Source organism: Erigeron canadensis, chromosome 9 (genome assembly GCF_010389155.1).
Source record: "Erigeron canadensis isolate Cc75 chromosome 9, C_canadensis_v1, whole genome shotgun sequence".
Taxonomy (NCBI): Eukaryota; Viridiplantae; Streptophyta; class Magnoliopsida; order Asterales; family Asteraceae; genus Erigeron; species Erigeron canadensis.
Genome location: NC_057769.1, coordinates 23,758,117 through 23,770,298, shown reverse-complemented (window position 1 = coordinate 23,770,298; position 12,182 = coordinate 23,758,117). Strand labels below are relative to the sequence as shown.

At 31.0% G+C, this 12,182-nt stretch overlaps 1 protein-coding gene and 1 long non-coding RNA gene across 8 annotated transcripts; one reads left to right on the top strand and one right to left on the bottom strand.

Annotated features, from left to right (window-relative positions):
- The first annotated feature begins 4,609 nt into the window (after positions 1-4,609).
- Positions 4,610-7,364, top strand: LOC122582857. Of its 6 annotated transcripts, none has more exons than XR_006321258.1 (4): positions 4,819-4,850; positions 4,951-5,010; positions 6,937-7,009; positions 7,133-7,364. XR_006321258.1 is itself a non-coding variant. In XM_043755290.1 (3 exons), the coding sequence occupies exons 1-3, from the start codon at positions 4,907-4,909 to the stop codon at positions 7,221-7,223; spliced, it is 249 nt and encodes an 82-aa protein (XP_043611225.1). In that variant the 5' UTR covers positions 4,857-4,906; the 3' UTR covers positions 7,224-7,364. The 6 variants fall into 6 exon arrangements, 2 of the variants coding, with proteins under 2 accessions (XP_043611225.1, XP_043611224.1); XR_006321260.1 differs by having other exon boundaries at positions 4,822-4,850; positions 4,951-4,991; XR_006321261.1 differs by lacking the exons at positions 4,819-4,850; positions 4,951-5,010 and adding an exon at positions 4,610-4,676.
- A 2,148-nt stretch (positions 7,365-9,512) lies between these two features.
- Positions 9,513-11,656, bottom strand: LOC122582814. Of its 2 annotated transcripts, none has more exons than XR_006321249.1 (3): positions 11,205-11,656; positions 9,912-10,055; positions 9,513-9,765 (listed from the first exon to the last, which is right to left on the bottom strand). It is a non-coding gene; the product is annotated as an uncharacterized LOC122582814 (long non-coding RNA). The 2 variants fall into 2 exon arrangements; XR_006321250.1 differs by lacking the exon at positions 11,205-11,656 and adding an exon at positions 11,051-11,158.
- Between the last annotated feature and the right edge of the window lie 526 nt (positions 11,657-12,182).

Below are 12,182 nucleotides of genomic sequence, written 5' to 3'. Positions count from 1 at the left end.
AATCTATCATTTGCGTATGAAATAGGTGTTATTATTGTACCTTCCGCATATAAAAAGAGTACTTCCAAAATGACTCCGATCATTTTAATCTTAATCTTATAATAATAATAATAATAATAATAATAATAATAATAATAATAACAATAATAATAATAATAATAATAATCATCTTAATCTTATTTTAATCTTAATCTTATTATTGTACTTTCCCCACGCGCTTAGGATTTTCTATTCACCATCCCTATTGACGGCTTGGGACAAAGGATGAACCATCGTCAATTCCGTTATGTTATGAGCTATAAGCTTTCAATACCAATGTTTACCGAAGGAAGCATCTGTCCCAGTTGCAATGTGCATCGAATGGATCAATGGGGAGATCATGTGGTCCATTGTTCTAATGAAGTGGGTGTAAAGTTCAGGCATAATTTGGTTCGTGATATTCTTGTTGATATATATTCTAAGGCGGGTATTATGGTTTGCAAAGAGGCTCCAATGGGCTTTCTTTCAGAAGATGGGAGAGATCTACGCCCTGCAGATTTGTTACTATTCAATTGGATACAAGGTAAAGATGCATGTTTGGATGTCACATGTATTTCTCCCTTTACTGGTATGGGAACGACTTCCTTTTCACCCGGAATAGCCTTACACAATGTTGTGGAGAAGAAAAAGAGGAAGTATGCATCCAAATGTGAAGATAACGGATACAAGTTCATACCATTCGCTTTCTCTACTTTTAGGGAATTTGATAAGGACGCTTTGGACCCACTTTCACGTATTAAGTCTATTTCTAGTAGTCACTCAAATAATGCTAGGAGTCGTACTTTTATTTTTCATAAAGTATGTTTTTGTAGTCAAAAAGGAGTGGAAGCACAACTTATATCTAGACTCCCAGCCAACTTCGTGTAAAAACTATTTTATATTGAATGAAACTTAATAAATAATAATAATAATAATAATAATAATAATAATAATAATAATAATAATAATAATAATATATACTATAAAACCGTTGAACTAATAATTTATTGACTAGTTAAATCGTTTAATTTTCACTACTACAAATATGATTTTTTGGAACGCCTATTCGGAACGGTTATGTTAAAAAACCGTCCAATGTCATAAATAATGGTATTTAGAACGGTTTTCATAAAAACCGTTCCAAAATTATATCATTTACAACGGTTTTTAAATTAAACGTTTCAAAACCGTTCCAAATTTTTAATTTTGAAACGGTTTTTATTTTAACCATTCCAAAAAGCAATCCGAGTATGTCCATTTTTGTATGCTTTTTAATAAACCGTTCCAAATTTAATTTTCAAATTTGCTGCCAAGTACTCGTATAACGTAAGTGATACATTATTAGTTAGTTGTTGTTGAGGTTTATCTTCTACAATGTATATTTTATTTAATTAGCATGACATGTTTATCTTAAATATCCACATTCCTATCTTTCACAACAACTCACAATTATCTACATTCATATAATATAATTTATTTTTAAGTTAATCTTTAACACCCATATATATAATATATAAATTAATAAATTAACTATATATATATATATATTCTATTATTGATTTTTTTTATAAATAATAATTAGTACCCGTACGATGTACAGTAGCTATATTGATTGTATCATAAAAAATTCGAATATGCCTCATACATGATTCTTGAGTATGAAATAAATTGTGATTAAAGTAAATCGATGATCAAAACTAAATTATAATTAACACTAACGATAAATATAATATATGTTTAATTAGATTTTTGAATTTATTTTAAAATTTTAGATTCACGTCAAACTCGGAACTTGTAAGCATAGTGGATGATGACAAATAACTTTGAGATTTCAAATCGTAAACTCAAAATTTTAAAGTTTTCATCTTAATAACTAATTATAAGTAATATAAGTATTGAGAGTTGAAGAATTGAGAAAGAAAAATAGACGATTTGTTGATGAGAAAACGATCAAATCAAATAAGGTTATGATGTCTTTTGTAGTAAGAAGCCAATAGTTAGAGTTTAATTCTAAGTATAATAAAGAAACTGAATTTATATACAATTAAAAAAAAACTAATTTAATAAAATAAATAAGTTAAAAGGACACGTGTCGATCAATAGTTACGTCACGTTTGAATACCATCTCAATCCTGTTTTAGTTTATTAATGGATGTTTGGATATGTTTCATTAATGCATTTGGTCTCTTAAATAATAACTTAACTATATAAACTAAATTAAATTCATGCGTTGCATGGTATATATTTGTTGTTGTAAAATTATTAAAATAAATAATGCATTTTTAAAATCTAAAATTATAAGACTACAATATTATTACAATGATATATGTAAATGTAAACTTATTTATTAAAGATAGTTACATAATACTAATCAACAGAGTTGTTTTTCTAATAATACCCTAATCAAGCAATCATGTAACAAATGAAATTAAAGAATAAAGTACATAAAATATAAATCATAAATAAATCATCAATATAAGGTAAATTTCAATACATAAAGCAAAAAATGTATAGGTTAATTTTAAAAAATGAATAATTTATTAAATTTGAGTACAATATTGAATTTTTATTTAATAACTATAAAGTAAAATAAGATCTTTTCTAAAAATTCAAATGATAAAAAATAACTATATAATTATAATTTCAATGCTAAAATAAATTCGATATATACTCAATATGTAATTATCAATCTATATATAACTTAAATAAGTAAGCGACCAAATTTAATTAAAATTTGAAAGTTTTTATTCATCATATAATCCTTAAATAATAGATTTGATTAAAGTATTTTCTTTAAATAGTATCACAAAATACTAAAAAATTTAAAAAATAACAAATAAGCAAAAAAAAGTAGTTAGACACACAAAGATTTAAGCCACACCATATTAAATATAAAAAGATTAAATAAATTAGTCATGAATACATATTAAATATAAAGATTTTACATAAATTGATAAGTAATTAAAAAAAAGTATAAAGGTTTTTTAAATAATCAAAAATCTACAAGACATTAAAAAAATATTACTATAAATATTTGAAAAAAAAACAACTATAAAAAAATTCTACTTATCAATCTAAATAAATTTACCACATAAGTAATTTCATATCAAAAATATATAAACAACACATATATAAAACCGTATTTTTAGTCCTAAACAATACATAATTTTTATCATATAAAAGTTAACAATTTGATTAGATAATAATTATGTTTTGAGAATATATTAAAAAAGTAATTGAAAAATGAAGGTGAAATTATCACTAATATAATTAAATATAGTGTTATTGTAAAAAAAAATAATAATTAACTTATTTTTAAAGGTAAATTAATTAAGTTACATAAAATATATTTATATTTACTTATTTTTTGTGGTACGAACGTTCAAAAGTTTTTATTTATAATTTTGAACAATAAGCTCTTATTGTATAAAAACTTTATTTGATTACAACTAGTTAGTTTTAGATTTTATTTTAAAGAAAAAAGTCCAAAATGAACAACATTTTGAAATCTTTTAGTTTGAATGAAGATTTTAATTGTTAAAAACTCCACAAATATCTTTTGAAGTTATAGTTACAACTATCATATCAAACACCTTTAAAAAACAAAAGATCTAGTTAACAACGTTGCTTAAAAACTACATCTTACAGCTTCAACTAAACATTACGGCTACCAGTTACTGTGGCCGTTACATTTACCAAACATACCCGATGATAGTTTAATAGCTTTGAACCAGTCACTTGAAAAAAAAAACAGCTCCAATTATAAGTTTATAGTTTAAGTGACCAATCTATATTTATATATACATATAGAGAGGGAAAGATCGAAAGAAAAGTAAGTATGTGATTATCAAACAGTTAACTATGGGTGTAGATACCGTCACGTACTATTTTTTTTAATATATATAAATGATTGCCTCCTTCATGTTTTTCTTGGATTAAAAAATCAAGATGTGAAGAGTTTACGTCCAACTTGATGTATAACAGCCACATAATCTATATTCTCATATATATATATATATGAAAAAATGAGTATGAGACTGTTACATATTTGACTAGTTAAAAAAACCATCAATTGTGAATTTTTAAAATTTGCACGTGAAAGGATTTTTTTTCACCAAGTTAGATGTGTAATAATTCCATATTCACTTTTTCCATGTATATATATATATATATTGTGCAATTTTATAAAAGCTATTATGTTATATTTTATTATTTGAGGTTCAAATGGTACTAGTTTCAAGTTAAAACGGATCAAATTATTTGATATTTAATTTATAGTGAATTATTCATTTGCACATCAAAGTTTAGGTGCATATGAAGGATCCATTTGTGGCCATTGGATCAAGGGAATCTATGGCCCAGATTTAATGCTAACATGTCTAACAAATTATACACGGAGGGGCTTTTTGGTCATTTTGCTAGAAACTCAGTGACACTCCCTTCTTGATCTTTCTTTCCCACCGTTCCATTTCCAGTCTCACACACACATACACTTTATCTCTCTCATATCTCCGGCGAAGGCCACCGCCTCCGATCACACCGTTATCTCTGACAACCACCAAGGGAACACACATACACGCTTTCCCTCTCTGTCTCTCTCTCCGATTTTAACCTTAATTCTCTCTTATTTATATCTGCATTTGTATCTATATATATATGTAAGTGTATCTGTATTTGTATTTGTATCTATATATGTGTAGCTTTATAGATTGTGTAGCTCCAATTGGAAGCTCATGTATTTCGACTGTTTAGTTATAGTGATTCTGTTAGCTCAATTTTGTTCGAATTCTAAATTATAGATTGAACCCTAATTTGTTTCATCATTAAGATAGGTTTGTAGTCTTTGATTTGATTTCATTCCAGTGAGATTATATAATTTAGAATTACAATGTTCCAAATTTATATAAGCTATTATACCGTTTCAATGGCCAGGCAAATCGAGCAACGATATCTTAAACCTAAAAAGCATCATGGTTAGAACAACTATTTAAGGTTCTCTCTCATTTTTTGATTTTCTGTTAACTAAGCTATTGAATATATGAATAGATACATTTTTATGTATGTATAGCCCTATATATGTTTGTAAATCGCTAAGACAGATTGGAATAAATCGCTACATATGTTGTTGAATTTGTGCATCGTATAGCGAGTGAATTACAAGGATATAGCATCAGCCATAGATATCTTATAGCTTTTGGTTTTTAGGTAATTTTGTATCCAATGCTCTAGTTGTTGTCTGGCTAGATATTTACTAGTTGACTTAGCACTCCCAATTTCGGCTAATTTGGTTAATGGATAAAGTAGATTATATGCTCACGGCTGGCAGGGATATTCGTTTTTGTAGAACGTCATCTCTTAGTGATGATGATGTGTTAGAGACGACATCTTGTAGTGACATGCTGATAAGCAATTTCAGGCCTAACATTGGACCTGACGTCTCTCTACTAAAATTTAGTATTGGATAGATTAATTCTGGTCCAGTTCAGGCCCTTGAAGAGTTCTATGAACATAACCTGGATTCACCTTGGATAGATTAATTTGTTCTCATTTTATGCATTTAGGAACATAAATGAAACAACACGACCATACAGTTTTCTATGACCACAATTTTCTATGATCTTTTAATGGAGATTTTAAAATTAGTTAGCTAGCACCAGGGATTACGAGTGAGGAAAGTTGCAAATGTTAGAGACGTTTTAGGCATTTAGAGTTTTATTCTTGAGCAGATGCATAATTGTTTTGGATTTAGGCTTAACAATTGCAAATTTTCGGGTCTAAATTGCAGTCTCTGAATCTTGAAGATCTTTTTGAAGTCACTAATAAAGGACTTTCCTATGTTGCTCCTGGATGTCCATTGTTATCTCAAACCAGACTCTCTCCTTGTAAAATCACCGATAGAGGCTTAAAAATATAAATTATACATTACTTAATTACCTTTTTGATGCTCATCAAACTTAAAAGTGGTTCTGCTATGAGTGCTAGAAGAAAACCAGTAGTTGCAAAATGGATTTTTCAAGTGGGTTGGGTACTGATAAATTTAGTTTGACCTATTAAACCAGTGGTTGCAAAATGGATTTTTCAAGTGGGTTGGGTACTGAGTCAAAGTAGATAATGTTATCGTGGCTTTGGTAATTAGACAAAATGGATAATGTTTTTGCACTGGTCTGGTTAGGTTCACTAAAAACGCTATTACTTACTAAAATTTACAGTTTTGTAGATAAAGTAGCTGACTTTGGGCGATTTTCCTCTGCTACTTGATCCATTCCCTTTAAAACTAATTTTACTATTTGTAGATTTTAACCCATTAGAGATATAACATAATCTAAATTGCCACTTCTACTTTTTAGGGACTATGACCTTTCAAACAATTACTTTGTCTTCTGTTACAAAGCCATCTTTGTTAATGAGAAAATACAACAGAAAAAGAAAGAAGGATACACATTTTGGACAAAAGTTGCAATATAATGGTTGTTTTATGCACTTCAGTTTCTAGTGTTCTTCTAAACTCTAAAGTAGTTTATATTCCTAGGCATCTATGTGAAAATGATGTTAGGAGAGTTGGATAACTCATGTGAAGGATTACAATACAGAGAGTTGGTCCCACAAGTAACTTGGGACCATTTTTGTGCATGGTTTGTTTCAACTTACAATGTATCTGAGTTTGTTCTTCTGCTGTTTATTTGTATATCTTGGTATGGCTGCATTAATGGAAAATGCGTCTTTATATCAAAGGCAGCTGCAAGTGGCAATTGAGTCCGGTTTCTTAAGCTATATTAGTACAGCGTACTTAAATCATTAAAAGAAGTTTTGCCTGGTGTATTATTGTTATAGCTTCTTAAAATGTCAAACGGGCATGACTTATGAAAAAAAGCATTCCATGTTATTAGTCTCTTGATGGTGATTTTTATTTACTTACAGGTATAAGCCCAGGCATGATGATCCTCCCAATGGTTTCAAATTTGAAATTAATGATGAATCTTCTCCAACTGAGGTAAAGAAATAAAGTACAAGCTATGATATCTTTGATCTTTGTATTTTGGTTATTAAATCTGGTAAAAGTTAGTTACTTATAATAGCAGGTTTCAAGTTTTCATTTCATATTTTTAATTTTCAGGGAAATGCCCGAGCCTCCTTCAACCGATTGTGCCCAACTTGGAAAGCTTTTTGTAATATCCGAGAGACTGGTGAATCGCAACCAAAATTGATAATCCTTTTGTTTCCTTTTTAAATCTTGTTAGGCAGCGCAACTGTTAAATTTTAATAAACTCAGTTTGTTTATAAGACATGATTTGTATTGTATATATCTGTTTTATATTTCTAGATGTTAATGTAAAGTTTTAACACAATTATTTATATCTTTTAAACAGCTAATCCCAATGGGACTGGCAAAAAATCCCAAATGGATTTCACTAAGAGATTTTAACTATAACTGGTTATAATTTTTTAGAAGGATAAAAGCAAATAACCCCCATGGGACTGGCACAAAATCCCCATGGGATTGACATATAATCACTAAGAGATTTTAACCTTAACTGTTAAAATTTTTAAGAAAAGTAAAATCAAATAATCCCCATGGGACTGGCACATAATCCCCATGGGACTGACACACAATCCCCATGGGTCTGACATATAATCACTAAGAGATTTCAACCTTAACTTGCTAATAAAATTAAGAAGACTAAAATCGAATAATCCACATAGGACTGACATATAATCACTAAGAGATTTTAACTTTAACTTGCTAATAAAATTAAAAAGAGTAAAATCAAATAATCCCCATGGGACTGGCACATAATCCCCATGTGACAGACATATAATCACTAAGAGATTTTAACCATAACTGGCTACAATTTTTTAAAGAACAAAAGGAAATAATCCTCATGGGATTGGCACATAATCCCCATGGGACTGACATATAATCACTAAGAGATTTTAACCATAACTTGCTAAAAAAATTAAGAAGAGTAAAATCAAATAATTTCCTTGGAACTTCAAACCATTAACCCTTAAGTGTACTGTAGACACCTGTCCCCATCCTGTAGCCTTTAGCATTTTAGGGTTTAGCCTTTAGGGTTTTAGAATGTACCTTTCCAATCGATTTTTATATTGTAGCTTAGGGTTTAGGGTTTGAAGTTGTAGGGTTAGCCGTTAAGCTAACCCTACAACTTCAAACCATAAACCCTTAAGCGTACTGTGACTTCCGTCCCCTCCTGTAGGCTTTAGCATTCTAGGGTTTAACATTTAGGGTTTTAGATCTTTCCCAGTTTTTTATATTGTAGTTTAGGGTTTAGGGTTTGAAGTTGTAGGGTTAGTCGTTAGGCTAACCCTACGACTTCAAACCATAAACCCTTAAGCATACCGTGACTTCCGTCCCCCTCCTGTAAGCTTTAGCATTCTAGGGTTTAGCATTTAGGGTTTAGATCTTTCCAATCGGTTTTTATATTGTAGCTTTGGGTTTAGGGTTTGAAGTTTAGGGTTACTTGTTAAGCTAACCCTACGACTTCAAACCATAAACCCTTAAGCGTACCGTGACTTCCGTCCCCCTTCTGTAGGCTTTAGCTTTTTTTAGGGTTTAACATTTAGGGTTTTAGAATGTAACTTTCCCCTCGGGTTTTACTGTGTAGCTTAGGGTTTAGGGTTTGAAGTTGTAGGGTTAGCCGTTAGGCTAACCATACCAGTTCAAACCATAAACCCCTAAGTTTACCGTGACTTCCATTCCCCTCCTATAGGCTTTAGCATTTAGGGTTTAGATGTTTCCAGTGTTTTTATATTGTAGCATAGGGTTTAGGGTTTGAAGTCGTAGGATTAGCCGTTAGGCTAACCCTACCATTTCAAACCATAAACCCTTTAGCGTACCGTGACTTCCGTCCCCTTTATGTAGGCTTTAGCATTTAGTGTTTTAGAATGTAACTTTCCCCTCGGGTTTTACTGTGTAGCTTAGGGTTTAGGGTTTGAAGTTGTAGGGTTAACCGTTAGCAATTTATGGTTAAAATCTCTTAGTGATTATATGTCAGTCCCATGGGGATTATGTGCCAGTTCAAAGGGGATTATTTGATTTTACTCTTCTTAATTTTTTTAGCAAGTTAAGGTTAAAATCTCTTAGTGATTATATGTCAGTCCTATGGGGATTATGTGCCAGTCCCAAGGGGATTATTTGATTTTATTCTGCTTAATTTTTTTTTTTTATCAAGTTAAGGTTAAATCTCTTAGTGATTATATGTCAGTCCCATGGGGATTATGTACCAGTCCCATGGGGACTTTTGTGCAAGTCCCATGGGTATTATTTCCTTTTGTTCTTCTAAAAAATTGTAGCCAGTTATGGTTAAAATCTCAAAGTGATTATATGTCAGTCCCATATGTGTCAGTCCCATAGGGATTATACCATATGACTGACATCCTGATGGGATTTGCACATAATCCCCATGCGACTGGCATATAATCACTAAGAGATTTAACCGCGACTGGCTAAAAACTTTACAAAGACAAGAAACAAATAAAGCAACAATAAACTGGTTATTTACATAAAGTAGTTTCCAATTACTTCATTGCACCATACATATACAAAAATTAACCAACTGAAGCATTATCCGTTAATGCTCGTTACTGCAGATTCTAGTATTGTTTGACAGTCATAAGAAATGTTTGACATTAGAATTACTTCAACTCCACCGGATTCTCCTTATCCAGCCCTTTCCCATCCTTTGGTTTGACATTCTTTCCAAGCTTAATCTTTAATCCCCTCTCAGACTGCACAACAAACACAAATCCTATAAAACTTGATTTATCTATAAAACTACACATATGAAAGCAGAAGCCTGCACAACAAACACACATCCTATTAATCTATACCATTGTAAACCAATAACTACAATTAAAAATCTATAACATCTTACATTTCACTTCACGATGCCGAACATTTGATTTATCTGTAAAGCACCACTTTTTTACTATTTAGGAACTCTGCACTTCACACGAACACAAATGGCATTCCACTCTCTTTTGCTATAGTGTCATTGAAAATAGTGTTTTACCTCTCCCTGTAGCACATTGTAACCAAAAACTTTAAAGAATGAACAAGTTTAAAGAATAAGATCGTCGATGCATTGAACAACTTAATTCTCGGGCAATTTCTCCTAGGGTAATAAACAATAACACCTCAAAATTACTAGATTTCATCAAAAACCCAAAGGCATTATCCTAATGAACACTTGTCCCTAGCTTCTCCCCCCACCTTACCACATTTCAGACCATATACACCGTTGTTGCTAATGTTTAAAGTGCCAAGTGTCCTAAGCTCTACTATTAATGGAGGTATTGGTCCACCTAATCAATTTCCATAAGTCAACTAGAGAACTTGAAACTAACAAACCGAGCAGCGGAATGTGAAACTAAAAACCCGAGCTACTGTGACAAATACTAAGTATTCTGATACCTTGCAAAGAATGATACTAAACAAGCTAATTATCATATGAATGTCTCCATTATGCTGGGAACGAATCAACATCTGCTAAGTGGTACAATCACACACACTAACGAACTACAATACGTTAAAATGAAGACTAGTAACTACAATTGAAAATTGAAACAAACTACGTAGATGAATCGAGCAACAAACAACTAATAACTTATGACTCGCAAACTTAGATGAATACTAACTCGCAAACACAGATTTCAATTCAGAACTAAACCATCAACTTCATGAAAATAGTTTTCTAGCAAAGTCATCCAAAAGCTATTTATTTATTTTTTCATGCATTTCAACAAACACTTTCTATGCACTCTAAATTTCTCATTCAAAATAACCAAAAGAACAATCTATCACTTTCCCATACAAATTGCAACTTATGCTTTCAGCTTAGTTCATTAATTAATTCGAATAATCAATTAAAAAACTGAATCATTTCTCAACACTTAATCAAGTAATTCTCAAATAAGCATCAACTAAGCATATAAAATAGTAGAATACAGATATCAAAAGGCTGAATCTAATTTTATCTTATCACAAATGCATACACAAACCTATAGATACAACTACCTATATCTGATCAATTACACATCCACATTTCCATTCCACTTCAAATTCACATAAAACCTATACATACACCTAACTATATGAAATCAATTCCACTTCTAACGCCAAATCATACAATAACTAAATAACGTGAGCTACTTGACAGCAACTTTACCATAGATTGCAGGTGTTTATCAATTGGCGAGACTTCAATCGGCAGCAGAGATGAATGCGCGATAGTTATTCACCGCAACTTCCTGCATCTGCCGTCGAATTCGCTCCGAATCAACTCTAAGAAGTTTCTGTACAAATTCTTCGATCACAATCTGTACAAATCTACTCTAATATTCACATTGAAGATGACGGATATGTAATTTAATTTTATTTTACGATGAAGATGAAGTAGAATTTGAGATGACAGCGACGATGTTTGTTGGCGACGGTGGTTGTGTCCATTTCGATTTGCACACGGAGGTGGTGGTTTTCCGATTAGGTCTCTAGCGAAAGTGATGGTTGAATGAGATGATCTCAGATCTAAGATGTTGACGGAAAAAAGGGGCGGTGATGATGGCTGGCGGTGGTTGAGAGGTGTGTGTGTTTTTCCTGTAATGAATGTGTGTGTTTGATTTGCTTTGAGCGTGTCTGTATTTTTAGTTTCCAAAAGACGTATTTACCCTTCCAGTGCTATTTTTGATTTGATTTTGACCCTTGATCTTTGTTGATCCAATGGCTGCGATTTGTTCCTTGTTGATCCAATGGCTGCGATTTGTTCCTTTGTGTATACCAAAAACCCCATGTGTACATATGAATTTATAAAAGTTTTATGATAAAAGAATAAGGTATATAAAATATATATTTCATGAATAAAATTCTAAAAGTCCTAGAATTTTCTAGTTCTATTTAATCCCTCCAAAAAATTTCACTATATTTCAGTTCTCTCGCTATTTTTTTTCACATTTTTATATGTTTCGCTCATTCTCCCCCAAATAACTCATCCCCTCCTCAATTAACGCCCTCACATCTCTCTAATAATTATTCCCCAAAATCAACATACTCCAATCTTTATATATACTAAAAAACAACTAACCTAATAGCTTATTGACCAATCATAAACCTCAATTTCATTAAATTGAAAATTGATGATGTCATAATT

Coding starts and splice junctions, on each gene's coding strand:
- LOC122582857 (XM_043755289.1), top strand. CDS start 6,668: ATGTATCTGAGTTTGTTCTTCTGCTGTTTATTTGTATATCTTGGTATG. Junction 6,802..6,936: donor TTAAGCTATATTAGTACAGC/GTACTTAAATCA, acceptor ATTTACTTACAG/GTATAAGCCCAGGCATGATG. Junction 7,010..7,132: donor ATGAATCTTCTCCAACTGAG/GTAAAGAAATAA, acceptor TTTAATTTTCAG/GGAAATGCCCGAGCCTCCTT.